The following is a 20,386-nucleotide window of genomic DNA, read 5'->3' on the forward strand; positions in this document are numbered from 1 at the left end:
TGGTACACACTATTGTGTTCAATAGATCGAGAAGGCCTGAGCAGTTCTAGTTCCAAAAAGAACATGCGGGTAGTTTTGTTTTTGTTTTGCTTGTTGGCACCGGTGAGCATGTGACTCAAAGCTTTTGATGTGCAATGGGCCATGTATAAGTGGACTTAGCATCCATTTGAATTAGATAGACGCGGTGTGTTTCACTGCATTTCTGATGTCATTGTACATGTCCTCAAAATGTTTAAATGGATGAATAGCTTTGATCTATAATCTCACATTGTGAGCATTATTTGGATTATTTTGACAGTTTTTACATTTTCACTTATGGTATGAATGATGACATGCCCAAAATGAGGACACCAGGTGGTTTAACGAAGTAGCCAAAATATCTGTTATATACCTATTGCCTTTAATTCATGTTTTTTTTTTTTGCCTAACAGGGATCTTCAGTTATGATTGGCCAGCAGAAGCTTGTAATTCTCTGGGCATGCATGTTGCTTATGGCAGCACTGTGCCCAGGTGTACAATCTAAACGTAAAGGTGGGTTCCGTGGAAAAGGAAAGGGTGACGACGACGAGCTAGATAAAAAAGTGAAGCCCTCACCGAGCAAATCCTCCTCCAAGCAATCCTCCTCCAAGCAGTCCTCCTCCAAGCAGTCCTCCAAGCAATCCTCCTCCAAACAAGGCCTGAAGTTGGCGGGGGCAGCAGCAGCTGGTGCGATTGGAGGTGCTGCCATTGGATATGGACTGGGGTCACTTGGTAAGACAAAGCAGCGTTACGGGCATGGCTATGGCTATGACAGATCTGGTGCAGGCCAACAACAAGTATACCAACGTGATGGCCAAGGGATCCACAACCTGTCCAATAAGCGCCTCAGAAGTGCAGCTGCCACTGGGCCCATGAGTAGCATCTTCATTACACTTGGACCCATTGCTCCTATCTTAATTGGTGCCTGGATAAGGGGCATTTAGTGTCACCTTTCATCACTTGAATAAAATCTAATTGTCCAAATCATAGAAACTGAAATGATGATTATGACAATGCTGAGTAGTGTCTGACTGTCTTGTGGGCAGTTTCACAGGAAATTGAAAGTACTCTATCACTCTCTCTCTTCTCTCTCTCTCGCTCTCTCTCTCTCTCTCTCTCTCTCTCTCTTCTCTCTCTCTCTCTCTCTCTCTCTCATACAGCAGCTGTGTGCTGTAGTGTGCCATCTTTGAAAGGTTGAATGGAGACATTTTATGTTTCGAATTAATGATTTACAATGAATATGTGTGATGCTGTTTATTTTATTGAATCCATTTCTATTTCGGACATGTATCCTATACTAAATAACAGCAGTACCAACTAAATATCAACAGCAAAAACATTTACAGGTTAGATGCATATTTTTCATACATGAGTAAGTACAAGCATGTACAGTACTGTACAAAGACATGGCAAAGGCATGAGTACAACAAAAACAGCCTGAGACAGAATATACACTTGTAAAGACAAATAAGAGCACTTGGGTGATATTCTACAAGGTAAACACTGGGGCTAGGTGTTAAAAGAAATGTAGTTTTAATCTGAATTCATATAAAATGGTAAATTTGGTAGAACCGAGTCACAGAGAAGAAGATACAGCAATTAAGATTAAGATTAAGACTGACTGCAACCTACCAGCATCAATACAAATCAAGTGGATTATCCAATTTAAAATATTAAACATGCCGAATGTTGATAAGAAATGTAGATATTTCTGTTAAAACCATTTAGAACAAAGGGTGATCCAGCCAATATATCTAATACTAAAAAAAACAAAAACAATACGTGTTTACGGAAGCAGGGACAATAGAAATGGACACGATAAATGACACTCTACTCTACTTGGCAGCAGAGCATGGAAAGATACAGACCAAGATCTATTGAGAATAAAGGAGAAACACTATGAATAGAGTCTTTATAGTGACTGGAGTGACTAATAAGTGGACTATTTGCCAAATACACTGCCGTTGCTGCAATGGGCAGATACAGATAGACTATGAGCTCCACAAATCTGGTTACTTGGTCCATGTGATTATGGTCTTGTTATTTATGAATTTGTGAGAGTTAGACCTGACGTCGAAATTTAAAAAAAAGTCTTCTAAATCCTGACAGTTTTCTGAAAAAAACATGTTTCTATGTCAGTCAACAAACATATTCATGTCAAGGATCCCAAATATATATGACATTGGCCGCCGACCCCATCTGAAAATAGGTTGTTCCAGGGAGCCCTCCAGAAACAAAGATTTGAGTTAAAAACTTGCTCTGAAAGAATATATATATTCAATGATTTCAGGCACATTTTCACGATTTTTCAAAAATAGCAGACCTACAAGTTCATGCTATGAACTTGTAGATCTGCTATTTTTCAACAGCTAAAGCATAACACAATGCTTAAAAGGGGTTCCCGCTCAAAATGGGTTTCATCTACACCTGTTTGTTTATAGTCCCACATTTCAGGCTATGCCAATACTAATGATGATTAGACATGAATATTTTAAGTTCCTACTGTATATACAGTATGTGGACATTTTAATACACTTTACTGTTGATATATAACTAGCTTTTGTTATTCTGTTTTGTCCTGCCATTTGCATTTCAATATTGTCTTTTGTGCATTTCCCAATAAAGTCAATAGAACAGATACTAGAAATAGGGAAATGCTAGAGTTGGACCTTGAAGTTGTGTTGCTATATCTTTATTCAAGGTTGTATTTATAACTCAAGCCTATTTTACTTGTAATTTACAGCCATGTGGCATGACAGCACTGAACCATTAAAAATGCTGCAAATGAACCTGACAAAAAGATATACACCGTGGTGATTTTTATAGGTGACATTTATACTCCGTTAGTGGGGTATTTAGACGCCTGTGCACTGAGATTACTTCTTCATGGAAAATAACCTTGCTCTGTCCAAATACTTAATTTAAAGGTATATATAATAAGTGGCACCCTGAAATACAGGACTATGAGCAAACGGTGCTGGAATAGTCTCAACAATATAACGCAACTGTTAATCCCATAAATGTAAAATGGAAATCTGGACCTTAATTCCATACTAGGACCACAATGGAAACATGTCCCCAGGACTTGTTGTTATCCTTTTAGCCTTCATATCTGACTGTACCTCGTGCAGTTTACATTTCTGACTAATGAAGTAATTTCCTTGTGTTTGCGTTACTTTAAGCAGAAAAAAGTGTGTACATAAAAGAAATACAAACTCTTACTATGTTGTATTTTACACAGACATGTCTTGTAAAACAAGCAAAATACATGAAATGCCATGCACTAGCATAAACTGTGTTGTTTCATACAGGTATATGGTGTTTAAACATTCATTAATATGATTTATGGACTGATCAAAAACTGCAAGTGTAGTTGAATCAGAATCTGTATTTTCACGAAGTACCAAACAAATACATTCTTGTATTGATACTAGTATTTCGTTTATTTGTGATTGTTTACATGTGTGGAAGGCCTCTCAGGGTGTGGTCATACCAAACTGCATTGGCAGAATCCGTGCAGACCATACCCTGAAAGTGTTATTAGTGCACAACATAAAAATGTGCCATAAGTAAAACAAATAATATTATCCTTAAAAGTGTTTTAGAAATGTACAAAGAATTTTCTTTCCCTTATATTTTCCGGTGTTCTTCCAAGTTACTCATGTGTGTGATAACTAAACGACAGCACTAAAACCTAAACACAAATACAACTATAAACTGCAGTCTTTATGGAATGATTCATCAACAGTATGTGCCGCAGTACAGTGAAATATGTATATGACAATCAATAGGCTGCTTGTTCATTGAAGCAGGAGCATGCTACTCACAAGCATGAGGATGGAGGTGAAAATTTGAATCAGCCCAGAGCTCAGAGGGTTGCTCTTGCTAGGGCTGGCCATCTGCTGCTCAGCTGTCTTTTTCTGCAGATAGGGCTCACAGTAAACCACATAAAGCTCCACACATCGCCGGGACTTAAGTTGCTCAATTAGGGCCGGGTACCCAACCTCCTCAATGCCAACTGTGTCGTCACCTTCCTCATCACCTCCGCCTTTAATGAGATCCGTCCTTTTCATGCAGGTATCCATGAAGGTGTCATACTTCATTGGAGGAGGAGAGCTGTAGTTGTAATCACGCCCAAAGTCATTTTCATCTGTGGATTTGGAGCCATATCGCTGATACATTACGTTGTTGTAATTCTGCTCTTCTTCGTGATTGCGGAAGTTGTGTGGAACATGTGGTCGAGGCATTCGTCCTAACCCATAGCCTATCGCCATTCCTGCCACAGCTCCAACACCCGCTGCCATCATGGCTTTCTTTGCAAAGCCCTGAGAATTGCTTGAGGGGTATTGTCCCATACTGTGCACAGAACGCGAGAAAGGAGACCCTCCCATGCCGTGTCCGCCGTGTCCACCATATCCGTAGCCTCCTCCACCATAGCGGGGACTGAGGATCTGATTATTTGGGTTCCAATTGGGTTGTCCCCCCATTCCTCCACCCGGGTAGCCACCTGGATATGCACCAGCCTGACCATAGCCCTGTCCAGTATTCCCCCCTCTGACCGGATAACCTCCACCTGCTGCAGGGTAGCCTCCAGCACCTGGGTACTGATTTGGATAATTCCCTCTGCCTGGGTTTTGGTTTGGATAGCCACCTGCGGCTGGATAGCCACCTGCGGCTGGATAGCCACCTGCTGGATTCTGGTTGGGATAGCCTCCGGGATTGCTTCTAGCAGGATTATAACCACCTGCGGCTGGATAGCCACCTGCTGGATTCTGGTTGGGATAGCCACCTGCTGGATTCTGGTTGGGATAGCCTCCGGGATTGCTTCTAGCAGGATTCTGGTTTGGATAACCACCTGCAGCTGGATAGCCACCTGCTGAATTCTGGTTGGGATAGCCACCTGCTGCGGGATTCTGGTTGGGATATCCTCCAGGATTGGTGCCTCTGCCAGGGTAACTTCCACCTGCAGGATAGGGCTGCTGTGGTGGCTGCTGTCTGGGGTAGTTACCTACATTAGTGTTTTTTGCTCTTGGTGTTTTTGGGGAGGATGAGCTACGGTCTCTATTGCTGCTGGAACTGGAAGATTTCTTGCCACTGCTGCCGCCGCGTTTGACGGCCCATGTTAGGTCAGTGTGCAGGACAGCAATCATTAGAAGAGACACAAGAACCACCTTGTACAGATTTCCCATCGCGTACCTAAAGTAAGGAAAGCATTTTGGTGAAATGCGCCATGACAATAAAATCAGCCCATTGCAATTACTTACAAATATAAACAAATAGCGTTGGCCTAATTGTCATCACAAAAGAGAGGACTCTTGTTTTCTTCTGTAACCTTTGCAGTGAATTTAATTTCCTTTCAAATGATATGGTTGTATGGTGTATTTTCACTGGACCAGCCAGTGAAAATTATGTTTTTCTTTCGTTTTCCATTTATAATGGCGTATAGGCTACTTGATTGGCAACCATAATCATTAATGACCTTGTCATGATTCATGGGGCTATAGGCCTATTCTCTGTTTACCTCCATGGCTGTGGGTAAAAAATATAAATATATTTTGCGGAAATTGCGGGCCGTCATCATCACCCACACCCACAGTGGCAATGACACGAACGGATTGTTTTGGAACAACGCAGTAAGCTTTGTCCGTTACCATGATGATAATATGCGTCATTCATCGCAGCATTCGCTATAAGCCCGATATTACATTTAAATAACATTGCGGCGTTAAATATATTACCGTTGTGTGTGTTTGAATTGTCTTACCCCAAATTGGTGGTTGCTGGTGGCCTCATATTCGAAGGATTTTCATCAACCGCTGATGTGCGGTCGGATCACAGGCTCGGATAGAGGAGAGGCGGCTCTGGTCCTGACTCCTGTCTGGCTGTGCTGTATGGGTGCTTCAGAATGGGTGTGCTCGATTTACTGCGCAGCGTTGCGGACAGTGTCGGATAGCGTTACAACCTATGTAAATTGTAAAATTGACAAATAACGGGCTGTTTTACATGATTAAACTCGTCGTTCTTGCGCCTTACGCATATAATGTAATGAACAAATTTGGTGTAGCCTATATTAATTGCGCTAACGTTATCTCACGTGTTCTTGTTAATGGTGGCCATGGTCATAGCCTATATGGACCAGACTGAGTCCAGAGCATAGCCTAGTTTGGAGGGTTAGGTCATAGCATAACACCATGGTCATAATCACGCGAGAAGTGAAGTAGCCATGAAAGTTTATTTTTTTTAAATGTTGTGTTAGAAGTTGAACTCAATCACCTACTACAAGGAATTCCAGACTGACGACTCCAGTGTTGGTGTGGACTGGAGTGGAGTGGAGTTTATAATTTAATTTGTGTTCATTTTTAATCAATAGGCTACGTATATTTTAAAAATCATATATTTTGTTTTACATAGAATTACCACATATACTTTTGGTTATAGATAACTATTGATATGCGGTTCAGGACTGCAGTGCAGGTGCACCATGCAAATGTGAATAAACGCACATCAGATTTGATTATTTATTTATGGTGCAAATAAGCCATGACGTCAGGATAGTGAGGAGGACCCGTATCGAGCTTGACACAGAGGACCAAGTCACTTTGCAGGTTGCGGATCCGGTCCACAGCGGATAAGGAAACGGCCCGTGTGCGCATTACAGGCTATGATTACAGAACAGGCGGGGCTCTAGACCGGATCTGAGCACTGAGCGGAAATCAGGCGTTCCACTGGTACTTCTGTAAGCCTGGGCGGTGACCATGGTGTTGCCATGTTCGCTTATTATAAGCGACGTTGGGCTTCCTTTTCTGTAAAGTTGCATGCAAATGGTACTTTGCGGGTTTATTTTTTTGGCTTGTTTCTAAAGTATAGTAAAGTTGCTTATTTGGGCTTCCTGATGTTGTGAAGCGTGAATTCATAAGGCTGGCTGTCAGCTGTCACAAAACAGTCATATCCAATCCAATCCACTTTATTTATAAAGCACATTTTTATACCACAAGGTTGAAACAAAGTGCTGTACACAAAGAAATACTAAAATATCAAAGAAAAACAAAAACAACAATACATAAACAGGGCAACATAAGGACACAATGCCGTGGAAGCAGCAACTCTTAATCAGTATTGATTGATTGATTGATTGATTGATTGATTGATTTATTAACAGTTTGCAGAATTACAGTACATTTCAAGTACAACTCAATACAAAAACTGTTAACAGTGAGTGGACGACACCATAAAGCATTACACTTGTTTACAATAGGGCCCACCATTTTCAATTCATCAAAACATTTAGAGACGTACGAATATACACAACTATATAGTCAAAAGGAAATCATCATAGGAGGTAAAAAGGGAAAAGAAACATATAATATACAGTGAGGGGGAACAGGGGTGGGTGGGGGATTCAGATTTTACGGGGGCCAGTTTCGAATTGCAGCCGTCCGTAGGTGCCCTTTGAGAGCAGTTTTGAAGGAGTCAAGGGATTCACATGTCTTAATGACTGTTGGTAGGGCGTTCCACATTTTGGTGGCATAGGAGCGAAATGAATTTAGTCCCTTGTTTGTGCCAAATCTGGGTTGCACATGGTTTGTTGAACTCCCTCTGGTGTTGTGGGTGTGGACTTAAGGAAGTATTTAGACAGGTACATGGGTATCTTGGTGGTGTAGCGAATCTTGTGGACCTGACCAGACCCATTGCAAGGTGCTGTACTCTGTCGTCAACCCTAAGCCATTCCAGTGGGCAGGGGTGAGGCCAAGTAGTAGCCTGACCAGTTTGTTTTGGGAAGTATGGAGCCTTGTTTTTAGGGCCTTAGAGGTGCTGTGGTACCAGGAGGTGCAAGCGGGGGGAGGTGCAAGCGGGGGGAGTGTTCCATTCACCTCCACCATCTGTTCTCTCTGCTGGTCTCAGACTGGAACAAACTGCAGGTTGAAAAGGCCCTCAGCAGGCGCCCGCTGGCCTAGTGGTCCAGGGCAATCAATCAATCCCCCATCTGGCGGAGTCAGGTTACCCCCATAGTACCATACAATGATTATTTTCAAATAGCCATTCCCCAGGGTTTTGATTGATTGAAATATTTATGAACAGTTTGCAGAATTACAGTACATTTCAAGCACAAACTCAATACAAAGACTGTTAACTGTGAGTGGACGACCCAATTAAGCATTACACTTGTTTACAAGAGGGTCCACCATGTTCAATTCATCAAAACATTTAGAGACGTACAAATAGACACTTCTATATAGCCAAAGAACAGAACAGGAATTCATCATGGTTCGCTTCTTTTGAGCTTATTTCCATAGACATAGTTGCTTGTTTCTCTCTCAAAACCTGGCAACACTGGTGGTGACGCGAAGTTAGTACGCAGCACTGGCAGCAGCCCACTGAGTTGCTGAGCCCAGCAGCAGCCCTGTGTGTGTGTTGTTGCATGTGCGTGCGTAGGACTAGGATAGAGTGGAAACATGTCTGGAAGAATAGTGCACACCGGAGGAACCGTGTTTATGAAATCTACCAAAACATAAATACAGTAGCGTTATCGTAATCAGTCGGACAGTGAACGTTTCCGTGTCGTTCTTTTCCTTTCTCCTCCGCAAAATTGGACCGACTAATGGGCGAATAAGTGAGCGTTGTGTGAAGGTTGTCCCAGAAGAAGACGAAAGTGGAGTTTTGGAGGGGGCTGTAAAGAAGGGGGATGTTATCCGTGCTCTCTTATGGCAGACTGGTCGCCAGGGCTGTCCTAGGCGGACTCTCTCAAACGGACGGTCGGGACTACAGTCTCGTCACGGCCAGTTGTGGCTTCGGGAAGGACTTTCGCAAGGGGATCTTGAAGAAAGGGATGTGCTATGGGGACGACGCCTGTTTCATAGCACGAAACAAATCCGCCGATGTCTTGGGTACGTGGCTTGCCTGCATTCATCATTATATATTTGTAAACGTTCATATCTGACTGTAAATGTATTGATCCACTACTATACGTTACGCTCAGTCCTACTGAAGTGAGTCAATATTATGCATCGTTGTGGTTGGATGACCTTCAGTCAGTGAGCGATGCCAACACGTGCACGATCGAATGAAAACAAAACAGACCCTTCTCCAAGTTCTCCACCCCCAGCCCACCCCCCTTTACAGTAAAACCTTGATAGTAGCATGGGAACAACGCAATTAAGGCCACATTTGACAAAGTTCACACAGTGCTCAATGTACACTTTAGTTAGGATGTGTGTGCATGAGTTAAATATTTGTACATTTGAAGAATGCTTTATTGAGGTTGAAAACATGAAATGACCTTTCACCTAGAAGAGATCCGTGTTAAGACCCACGGCAAATACAATCTGAAATAAACTCACAGATCGAGAGAAACGCAAGGCCTTTCCAAATACATTAAATCAAGGTCAGAATAGATCAACGTTTCAGCCTAAACTGTTACTTAGAATAAAGGTCAGAATGGTAGCGCATGGAGGCAGCCATGTTGCTAACGTTGTTAGCTACCTAGCTAGTAGAGCTGGCTTTGAATTGCCCTGTCCTTTACTACGATGGAGTCAATTCACTTTTCTGGTTGTGTAGCCGGTCTAGAGCGGATACGGAAACGGTCTGCGGGCGTTTATGTATGTGTATGCGCAAATTACCCGTATACAGTAGGTGGGTTCTTGACCGGATCTAAGCACTGAGCAGTAAAACCCTAGACGGAAATTAACGACTAAATAACGGGACTCTAGTCAACATTTGTAACTGAAATGTCTTTTGATCTTTTTTTTTTTTTTTGTGTGCATTGTCATTTGGATAGAGAGTTAAAGGACCACTTCACCACTTTTCAGTATCTTCATATAATAGGTCCTCACTAATATTCATGATAAAATGACAAAAGTTTCTACTCTGTCTGTGTCTCATAGGAGGGCTGTGGGCAGTTCAGAAACCCGTCCGCCGATTTTTTTTTACAAAAATGTTTAGATTTTTATTATCGTGAGAATGATGGCTTCCATTTTCGCATTGCAACTTTTCAGGACTAGAAAGACTGCAGTTTCTATTAGCTTGGATTCCCCATCGATGATGTCACTGGTGGATGGGTTTCTGAACTGCATGCCCACAGCCCTCCTATGAGACACAGACTGAGTAGGAAAAAAATGGTGCTATTTTATCATGAATATTAGTGAGGACCAATTATATGAAGGCAGGTTGAAAAGTGGTGAAGTGGTCCTTAAAGCTTTTTTTAAGTGGTGCAACCACTTCCTTAAGTGACTGTGTGTGTGTGTGGGTGGGTGCCTGCCTGCCTGGGTGGCTGGGTGCGTCTGAGCACGAAAACAGCATGGTTGTTTTTCACCACCTGTGCGCAACCTAACACACACACAAACACACACGCACATATTAACTGTATATATGGTGATTTTGGGTGTGCCAGTATAGTACAGTACAGTACAGTAGAGGGACCCCCACACGCTAACTCTGTCATTTCTCAACCGTTTCGGACGCGGGGCGGCTCGCCGGAATCGGGTGTGATTTTTAGTCTGCCCTCTGACTGTCACCCTTCTGAAGTGCGTTCCTGCAAACCTTGGAGGATGCAGAGGTCCCAGCTTGTGTGCTCAACTGTCCATGGCCCTTTCTCCTCCGTTTACCGTATTTACTAGGGATATTTCTTCCTGGGGCACTACAAATAGAAACAATTCATAGTTTTAGTTTCTCTCAGGTAAGAGAGGGATTATAGGCAGAGATGGGGTTTATCTGAGGCATATCTTCTGATGTTACCCGTCCCCTACCTCTGGTGCCTTTAACCAGTGTGTCCAATATATTGGATATTTAATTGTAATGATAAACGTTATGTCAATGTTGAATGTCATTTGGGTGTTTGCGTATGCTACCTAATGGCTCACATTGAAAAAAAGTGGTGTCCTCATATGCAGAAATGAAAGGACACTAAAGTAAAATGTTCAATATACTCGTGCACTTTATTGTAGAATTTGTGAGAAAGCAACAAACATCTGAAAAACGGAAATGAACACATTGCATCACTGACACTCTTGCTATTTCCGTGACAGAACAGTGGCAGAACAACACTCACTCACACAACACCTGCTATGCTATGTCATGCTGTTACTGTTACCGCAGCAACCGCTGCAGATCTCAGGTCTGAATAGATGTCTGCATATGCAGTTCAGATCACTTGCAAATAACAGTGTATAAAACCTGTCTTTGGACTTTCAGTCCAAAGACAGGTTTTTTGAAAGAAATCACATTTGCCTGCAGTCTGAACAAAGCCTTACAAGTTATAAATGTTCAAAGAATGTGAAAGTGACCTGACCACCAGTTAGTTACCCATTTGGATTCAGTATATCCAGTGTAAAACTGCAGCCACTAACCGCTCTAGAAATAATGAGTTTATGGATTGTGAACTACTTTGCCATTTATTATGGACTTTCTATCCTGGTGTTTTGTTTTGGGAAAACGACAATGGAATTGCAATTGGTGAAACGCATACCGGTAATATGTTGGGTCCTACACTAAGTGGAAGAAAATTGAATCATTTTTTTTATACCAGTCAGTCATGCGTGTATTACACTGACATGAGTGACATCGTTACTAAAATTAATGTTGTTATTTTACCATCAGGTGTAGCAGATGGCGTGGGTGGTTGGCGTGACTATGGCGTCGACCCCTCCCAGTTCTCTGCCACTCTGATGAGGACATGTGAGCGACTGGTGAAGGAAGGCCGGTTCGTACCCACTAACCCAGTGACCATCCTCACCTCTGGTTACTATGAGCTCCTACAGAACAAAGTACCCCTGCTGGGTGAGTATAGGTAGTACACAGTACACACACATATAGGGAAAAGGGGTATTTTTGTCACAGTATATTTGCAAATACTAGTCCCTGACTGACGTGTGAAATACAAGAATGCAGCAAGCAGCTCAAAACAGCCGTGCCAGTAGCCTACCTACTCACTTTTAGCAAACGGTCAAAGCTTAGCGTAGCATGTGGCAAGTCAGACAAACGTAAACCGTTAACTTCCGGTTTGGTAGACGTACGTTTTTTATTATTATGTTCAAATGGTATCGGGACATCTATTTACTTACTTTATGGCAATGTCACTCCCATCACTCAAGAACGAGTCGGTAGTTCTCTACTGGTGGTTTATTAGACCAACTTCTTCAAACCAACAAACCAACATCAAACTGTGTAAAACACAGTGTCAAACTGTGTAAAACATAACGATCAGAAAAACCATACACATTTAACACATGTGAAACAAAGAAAACAAAGCAAATACACTTTGAATTTACCGTACCTCACTGGCAGCATAGTGCAGTGAAGGGAATGCGTGCAGTAGTAGGAGCCCAAAGAACACAACAAACTGTAACAATAAACAATCCATCAATTAAACTCATATTGAAAACCTAACATAAACCAAAGACATAACTTGTGTTGACTTGACATTGAGACAACATGCATACCGTGCCAGCGACACCACGCTGCTTTAATACAAACATCCCTCTCACGGAGGTGCAAACATGCTTTACATATATGGATTACATATGGTAATCCACCGGAAATCACCTGAATTAGCTACTTCCGTTATCAAATACATGGGAAACCCAAACTCAAGAGAAATACATTAAAGAATACAAAATATAACCATGAACTGACATTGTATGGCAGTCACAGGCAAGTCAATAGCAGAATAAAGCTACCAATTTAAACGGTTCAGTGACATAAATAACATAGCTGCAAGATGAGTCAGAGACAGTCGACAGAGGCCCAGCATACCAAATTACCATGTTCTTCCGCTATGTAAACATAATTCGCTAACACTACTACCTTTGCACAAATCCTTAGAATGAACAGGATTATACATGTAATTAGAAGGAACAGTAGACCTCAATGTTAGTTCTGTTGAATGGTGTAATACCGATGAAGTAACAAACTCTACTTGAAGGTGATCAGATTGTATTTCATTCAGCCCAGGCGCTGAGACTCAGCGAGGTCATAAGGACAAACCTTGTGCCCTTGACCCTTCCTTAATGCGGATCTACATTGCATGTCATGGTCCAAACTATCTTAAAGGCATAGGAAAGGAACTGTAGCTGACTAGCTGTCACTGGGCCAAACAGACTTTAAAAGCTGTCATGTCAAACGTGATAGAGGTCACATTTCTACTGAGATTCAGTATGTCTGGAATCCGGCCAGAGCTGACACTAAATGTTAACCCGCTTGACACGATGTTTATCAAAAGGTCTAGTGACAAGGTGTGTGCTTGACAGTCAGTGCTCAAGGTTACTGGGCTGTTAGGACTGCTCTTACTTGAGTGGCGATCACTCAAGTAACAGGTATGACAAGGAACATGGCCTTTTTGTCAGCTCGAGTGCAGCCTGACTTCATCTCAAATGTACCTCCTCCACTATCGGCTTCTTGCAGCACAATTATGCTTCTTTTTTTTCTTAAATTTTTGATCAATTTTCATTAGTGCGAAGAAAACTGGCACTCACGTTAAAGGCTTTATTGATAATCGTGCACTTTGTAAATAGAAAGGAAATGCCTGCACTGGACTTAAGACCAACTTGGAGCTGGTATTAACCCATTTTGGGTGGGAACCCCTTTTGGTGTTAGCATTATGTTATGCTTTAGCTATTGAAAAATAGCAGATCTACGAGCTTGTAGGTCTGCTATTTTTGAAAAATCGAAGAACGACTGACATAGAAACATAGCTTTTTCAGAAAACTGTAGAAGATATTTTTAGAATCTGATCTCTGATATCTGGGAACGATTCTATGAATTTCTTCTAAATCCTGACAGTTTTCTGAAAAGGCTATGTTTCTATCACAATCAGTTGGGGACAAGATTATTTGGTGAATGTGGGGAATGTAGGAAATGTACAACTATGTTGGTAGCAAAATAGCAAACATAATTGTGCTGCACCTCGGGCTGTCTTGCGCCTTGTGGAAAATTGGGCCCTTCATCTTGTTCACCAAATAGCCCCTCTCTCTCTTTATCCATACGCTTATCAATCTTTCTCATGTCTCCAGGGAGCAGCACAGCCTGTATTGTGGTTCTAGATCGTCGAAGTCACCGACTGCACACGTGTAACCTTGGTGACTCGGGATTCCTGGTGGTGCGAGCAGGAGAGGTGGTACACCGATCAGATGAGCAACAGCACTACTTCAACACTCCCTTTCAGCTGTCCATTCCCCCCCCGGGGGCTGAAGGGGTGGTACTCAGTGATAGGTCAGTACTGTTAACGTTTAACCACATAGCATCTGCCTAGATGCATAGATGACATAGATGACATGCCTATAGTCATATAGGCATGTCATCTTCCCATTCCAACCTTTCCTGTCTCTCTGCTTATTTGTCACTAGCAGAAATTGAGGAGAAATTACAAACTACCGAGGGCCTTTGCATGGTTTCAGACAAAGTTAACTTTATGGGTTCCATTATTAGCTAGAGTAAGTCACATGATGCTGTGACCCCCAAAATCTCCCCTCCCCCTGTAGTCATTTACAACTTGATCTACGATGCACATGATTCCCTATGTGCTGCCAACATGTGCTACTGAACTAGCATGTGACAACATACCTTCACTTCAGCTGTTATGCCAACAGTGTGTGGGGTCACATACTGAAGACACCGAACCCCAGGGGGACAATCAGAGGGTGGACTTTATTGTGTACCCTGTTGTGGTTCTTTTCAATCTTTTTTTTCTGCTACATTTTTAAACAATCTTGAAATAAGATTTCTTTTCTTTTCTTTTCTTTTCTTTTCTTTTCTTTTCTTTTCTTTTCTTTTCTTTTCTTTTCTTTTCTTTTCTTTTCTTTTCCCCACACGTCTCAAATGCCATTGACAATGAAGGGAAAATTTACGTCATCGGCTAACCAATCACATAAATTCAGTTGTTCTGAGTTCACGAGATGATGTATAATGATAAGAGCGCCCCTCACTTCACATGGGTGCGAGTGAAGACTTGTAGAGAGACAAGAATCAAAACATGGAGAGAGCAGTGGAGTGACATACAGCAAATTATAGCTCATGTGGTATGCAGACTATGTACCCTAACCATTCGGCTATCTGGTCGCCCCTAAGATGGGTATATATATGTTAAAACTTTTCATGTACTGTATATCTGTTTTCAAGTAAACTTACTGTGTTACTTGTATTGCATCCCAGGCCAAGCACAGATATACAACATCCATTCTGGGGGAAAATAGTTCCATCTTTGTTGATATCCATCATTATCTTTTGTTGTGTGAAAGTCTATTGTGCCTGAGAGCCTGTTGTGTGCAATTGCAAAGAAAGTGTAATAACAAGCACACAAAAGCTGGCTGCATGCATTCAGTAGCAGTAATTGGTGTTGCAACATTCCGTTTCCTACCATGGCAGTTTTAATAGGGGCTAAACCTTATGCCATCACTAATGCAAAGGCAGCAGACTTGAGATGACATAAACATGGTATGCTGCTTTAGAGTCAGCTGTGAGTGTGACTACCATCCCAACCACCCTCAAGACTTGAGAGAATTACCTTACACCTAGATAGTACTCATGCAGTACTCCTTCCGCATGCTACTGTTTAATAACCTGTGACCGACCTGTCTGTGCCCTCGTCTTTCCACCAGCCCTGACGCAGCCGACAGCTCCTCCTTTGATGTCCAGCTTGGTGACATCATCCTCACTGCCACCGATGGCCTCTTTGACAACATGCCAGATTACATGATTCTGCAGGAGCTAAAGAAACTCAAGGTGGCACTTTTGGGAGTCCATAAATATAAATCATGCAGCAATCCATATGCAGCTCAGTGTTATAAGTATTATTCAGAAAACATGCCTTCTCCATGTTGTAATGCATTGTAATGTTGTTTCAGACCACCAACTATGACAGCGTCTTGCAGACTGCACAGAGCATTGCAAAGCAGGCTCATGACCTAGCCTATGACCCCAACTACATGTCCCCTTTTGCACAGTTTGCCTGTGCCAATGGCCTGAATGTAAGAGGTATGTCAAATTTCAATTATCACTATATTCCCATTTGAAAGACCATGTTCCTGTTCCACGTCCACCGTCCACCCACCCAGCATCCACAAGGGAATTTCTATATATAGGTTATATACAGTATAGTTTAGTGTGTATTATATTTCTCAGACAGGGACCCAACCATCGAAAAGGCTGGAGCACGCTGGACATCTTAAAAAACATTGAATAGGTGCAAAGAGAACTGACCTGTCAACAGCACAGAATGAAGATACATTGTGCTGGCAAAAGGTCTGTAATTCTCTGTGCACTTAAAGTATTAAAGAGAATTACTGCCGAATCACCATGACTGCTGACAGCAGCCATGATTTTTAGTACAATTGAAAGCTAAATTATAAGCTAAATTACTGACTGCCAAGATTATTCAACTCGGCTAAACTAACTAAAGAACGGAACATCACGGAAACACACTTTTTCCAGATGAGAGTAGAGACTCTTCTTTCTTTTGACATTTGGTGTTTACATAGTCATAGAACAAAATATTGTGTGGGTCTTGAAAGATTAGTGAAAATGCTGTCAGTGGCTGCAGACTGTTCCGGCAGTTAATACGTTTGAGGATGACTGAGATTGAAAATGCTCCCCATTTATAGTGCTCAGTAGTGACTATTAAATCATGACTTTCAAATTGAATCGTGGATTTGGAGAATCTAAAACATAAATACAGATTGTGTAATAGCCATGACAAAATAATCAAGTACTGTACCTGTTTACTATTTGTATACCCTTCATTTTCTTGTGCACCAGCCTAAAGAAGACAGATTTTTGGACATAGGCTACAAAATTAGAATGAAAGTCACTTTAATTGTCATGTCACAGGTTTACAGGTGTTAAGAAGTAGTTGAAATTCTTTAGGCATGAACCTGTTCATTAATTGGTCAAACACCAATTGATTTATTTTGTACTTGAATTGGACTTGTCCCTAAAATGATTCAGGCCTGTCAAATTCTTATCATTGTCGTTTTTTCTGCAGGAGGGAAACCAGATGATATTACGGTGCTGCTGTCCATTGTGGCTGAATATGCAGAGTCAGACTAATGTGTGTTTGAGTGTGTGCTGATCGTTCCTTTCTCTCTGCCCGAGTCTTCCACCTGTGGCCCTCTCAACTGCACTGCTTCCATTGGGGCTGACAGGGGAGTCACGACCCCACACCACACACTCCTTACTGTGGGACTGAAGGCTACCCGGTTGTCCGTTTTAGTGCTGGAGCTCAAAAGGTTGACGGGAAGCGGGCAGCTACAGTAGGATATTTTCATGTTGATCATGAAGCATGTGAAGCTGAGAAGAGTGGGCTAGGGGATATTTTGTTGCATTGTGTTGAACACTTCCTAGGTAATGTGAGTGAGACTTATACTTAGTTGCGTGCCGGTGTTGTCTGTTGTGTAACGCAAATAGCCTAACTACAAGCTCACAATCTGTATTGTGAGCATACAAGCATTGTGAGCTTGTATATCTGCTACATTCAGTGCACGACACCGGTGTTCAGCTATGTATAAATCGGGCTTAAGGCGGCCAACTTTGACGTATAGCCCTCATTTATAAATGTGATATCATCAAGAGGAGTAAGCCATGGGTTGGATTTCTTTTGGAAAGTACACTGTAAAATCCTTGGTTAATTTATCTCTGTTACAAGTGGATAAATTAACTTTGTTTTGGTAGTGTTGCCTAATGAAACCGAGTGGCTGTGTCTTTGTGTTTTAGACCAGGGTTGCACAAACCTTTTCAGCATTGATCCAGAAATATTGATTCGTGCTTCTCGGTGTCACAACCCTACCCATTGTAGTATTCATATTCATACATGTTTTTGATCATTAGAATCTAAGGAAAATGATTAAGTTCCAGTAATGAACAGATAATAATTTTGACCAAAAGCTTCTTTCTTTATGCAAAACCCAAGTTTTTGCTAACCTTTTCATTTTAAAAATAAAGTGGTTGTGACACACAGTTTGTGCACCACTGTTTTAGACGATGTCCAATGTTGTTGATGTGGGGGTTATAAGAAAGATGGATTTGTAAGACCGGTTTATGGATGTGAGAATGGTATCGAGAGCTACGGTTTGGAGATGCAGAAGTGAGGGTTTGGGTCCATCGCTTTGGTTTGATGGAATACAGTACCTAGTGAGTGCGTTATCTTAAGTATATATCCTATAAATGAAGGGTAAATATGTTTTTGTCACATGGCGTAGCCCGTTACAGAATGGATCCATTGGTGTACACGTTCATATGCATTGTAAATATTGTTTATTGTGTTTTAGGGGTATGTACTGGCCTTTACATGGTTTTATTGCTTTGGTTGTTAAAGCAAAGAGTTATATAACTACCGGTATTTTGAACAATGTACAGTACACATGCATCCAGAAATATGTTTTTAGCTAATGGATCGGATCTTGAAGTAAGCTTTATCAATCCTGCACTTCCACTGGCTAAAATAAATAAGATGTCTGCTGAGATTGACAGCAGTGCCATGAGGGTTGTGCATGTTCACAGTCCACAGCAGGTTCTTGGGGTGTCTGTAATGTGGAGAGGTGTGTGTGCGTGTGTGTATGTCATATGTCTGAGTATGTGTAAGCTGTTGAATTTGTGAGATATATTTAATGTTGACACTTGTTATTTTGCAAAGCTAGCATCTGGGAATGCTTATGACTGCAAAGATAGGTCAGGCAAGAAATGAAACAAAAGATTTATTTTTGTAGCTTTGTTATTTAGTTTTATGAGTAAGATTTCCAAGTGTCATCTGACAGTGTGATGGATGGTTAAAAGATTTGAATGCTATCTTAATATGAATCAGATGTTGCGCAATGAGTGTGATTTATTTCCGTTTGTGTATGTTTTTGTGTGCGTGCGTGCGTGTTTATATTTTTCTTTTTTCCACTTCTTGATCTCCTGACCCTTTGTAATAATTTGCTGCTTCTATTTTGTAATGCAATTGTCTGTGTATACCTGTACATGATCTACGTGAACATGGTCATCATGATTGTATTAATTGTATGTAAATGTGCGCTGGATTTAATGGAGTCATGCTCTTCAAATTCATGATGCTGTCCTGGTCTTGGTATTTTGTCCATTCCCTTTCTTATAACTGATGATATGCTGCCCACACTTGTCCATGTGGTTTGGAAGATGTTTTAAGAGCAATTGCACCAAAGACACAGTTATTTACCTACATCATTATACTTTTTTTAGCAAGCAAAACCTGTAACAGTACTGTAAAATCCTCCGCGTATACACTCGTGCTTGATGTCCCGCGGTCTTTTTCATGAAAGTATTCTGAGAGATTTCACTTCCACTTCCTTGCCTAAACTTATTTCACAGACTAGTGGTTATATCATATCAAAAAACAGGAATTAAAAAAATTCCAAAAAGGTAGCACATCCAAAAATTAAACAAGCGGTGGACAAAGTACTCCCATTTCCATTTCTTTATTGGCACACACCAAAAAGGAACGCTTACGCGTTTAGGCTATGCAGCCTTCATCAGAGCATATGCTCTGATGAAGGCTGCATAGCCGAATTAATTTTATTTATTTTTTTAATTTTTGGATGTGCTACCTTTTTGGAATGTTTTTAATTCCTGTTTTTTGATGTATACTGGATTTGGGTCTGGCACTCCACTGAAAACCATTGCTGATGCGCAACCTCTTTTTCTCATTTGGTTATATCATAGGTATGGCTTTAGATGTTTGCGACTGGTTATCTGTGCTGAACTACAAGGCATGTTTAAAAAACCAAAGAAGGAAAGCCATAGACGCGTCATTAGGGTACTGTTCTCTGGGCCCTGCTGTCAAGATAACGTACGTACAGTATATGTGGTGTCACTGTCTAGTCTGAAAAAAGAAAGAAAACGAGCAGCAGTAGACGATAGACATTGTAGACATCTCTACAAAGCATCTTCCTTGAAACCTTCAAACAGGACTTCATAAATAATTATAAAAGCTGGAGTACCAGTGCAACATATACTTGAGTTCTCCAATGAAAACATAATATCATTTGTGGTTTAACTCTTATTCAGACATGATGCCCTTTGTGTGCATTCATTTTCATTGCATTAGTTTTCGTACTGTATGTTAGTTACCCATAAATATATGTCCTTTAAACTACTCCGCACTTCTGTTTATTTCAAAGTAATTTCTAATGCTATTTTTCAATCAAGCAAAAAAAAAAGGTTTATATGTAAAGCTGAATCTAGTTTTACTGACATTTGAGATAAAAATAAATATTCCATGCACAGAAGCAGGAGCGGTGAGCTGTGGTGCTGTTAACTGAGGTGCACAGTTTCAGCCTTAACAAAAAGTTAGACCTGTAATATTAAAGAGGCCTTTCCTTGCTTGTCTTTTCATCATGTTCAGTGTTTAATGTGAATGAAATCTGCCCCC

General features: G+C 41.3%; 2 protein-coding genes across 11 annotated transcripts; one reads left to right on the forward strand and one right to left on the reverse strand.

Moving 5' to 3' along the window:
- Positions 1 to 3,801: 3,801 nt before the first annotated feature.
- LOC306939619 (uncharacterized protein) lies at positions 3,802 to 6,114 on the reverse strand. 10 transcript variants are annotated; one of them, XM_079524250.1, is made up of 4 exons: positions 5,783 to 6,114; positions 4,892 to 5,214; positions 4,786 to 4,810; positions 3,802 to 4,749 (listed from the first exon to the last, which is right to left on the reverse strand). In XM_079524250.1, exons 1-4 carry the CDS (start codon positions 5,809 to 5,811, stop codon positions 3,819 to 3,821), a joined length of 1,308 nt encoding a protein of 435 aa, XP_079380376.1. In that variant the 5' UTR covers positions 5,812 to 6,114; the 3' UTR covers positions 3,802 to 3,818. The 10 variants fall into 10 exon arrangements, with proteins under 10 accessions (XP_079380376.1, XP_079380375.1, XP_079380372.1 ...); XM_079524249.1 differs by having other exon boundaries at positions 3,802 to 4,729; positions 4,760 to 4,807; positions 4,874 to 5,214; XM_079524246.1 differs by having other exon boundaries at positions 3,802 to 4,873; positions 4,919 to 5,214.
- Positions 6,115 to 8,351: 2,237 nt separating this feature from the next.
- LOC306940137 (protein phosphatase PTC7 homolog) lies at positions 8,352 to 19,342 on the forward strand. Its single transcript, XM_079525133.1, has 6 exons — positions 8,352 to 8,903; positions 11,611 to 11,790; positions 14,022 to 14,220; positions 15,606 to 15,729; positions 15,852 to 15,981; positions 16,988 to 19,342. Exons 1-6 carry the CDS (start codon positions 8,702 to 8,704, stop codon positions 17,050 to 17,052), a joined length of 900 nt encoding a protein of 299 aa, XP_079381259.1. The 5' UTR covers positions 8,352 to 8,701; the 3' UTR covers positions 17,053 to 19,342.
- Positions 19,343 to 20,386: the final 1,044 nt, after the last annotated feature.

The sequence above is a fragment of the Electrona antarctica genome, assembly GCF_951216825.1.
Source record: "Electrona antarctica genome assembly, chromosome: 16".
Lineage (NCBI taxonomy): Eukaryota > Metazoa > Chordata > Actinopteri > Myctophiformes > Myctophidae > Electrona > Electrona antarctica.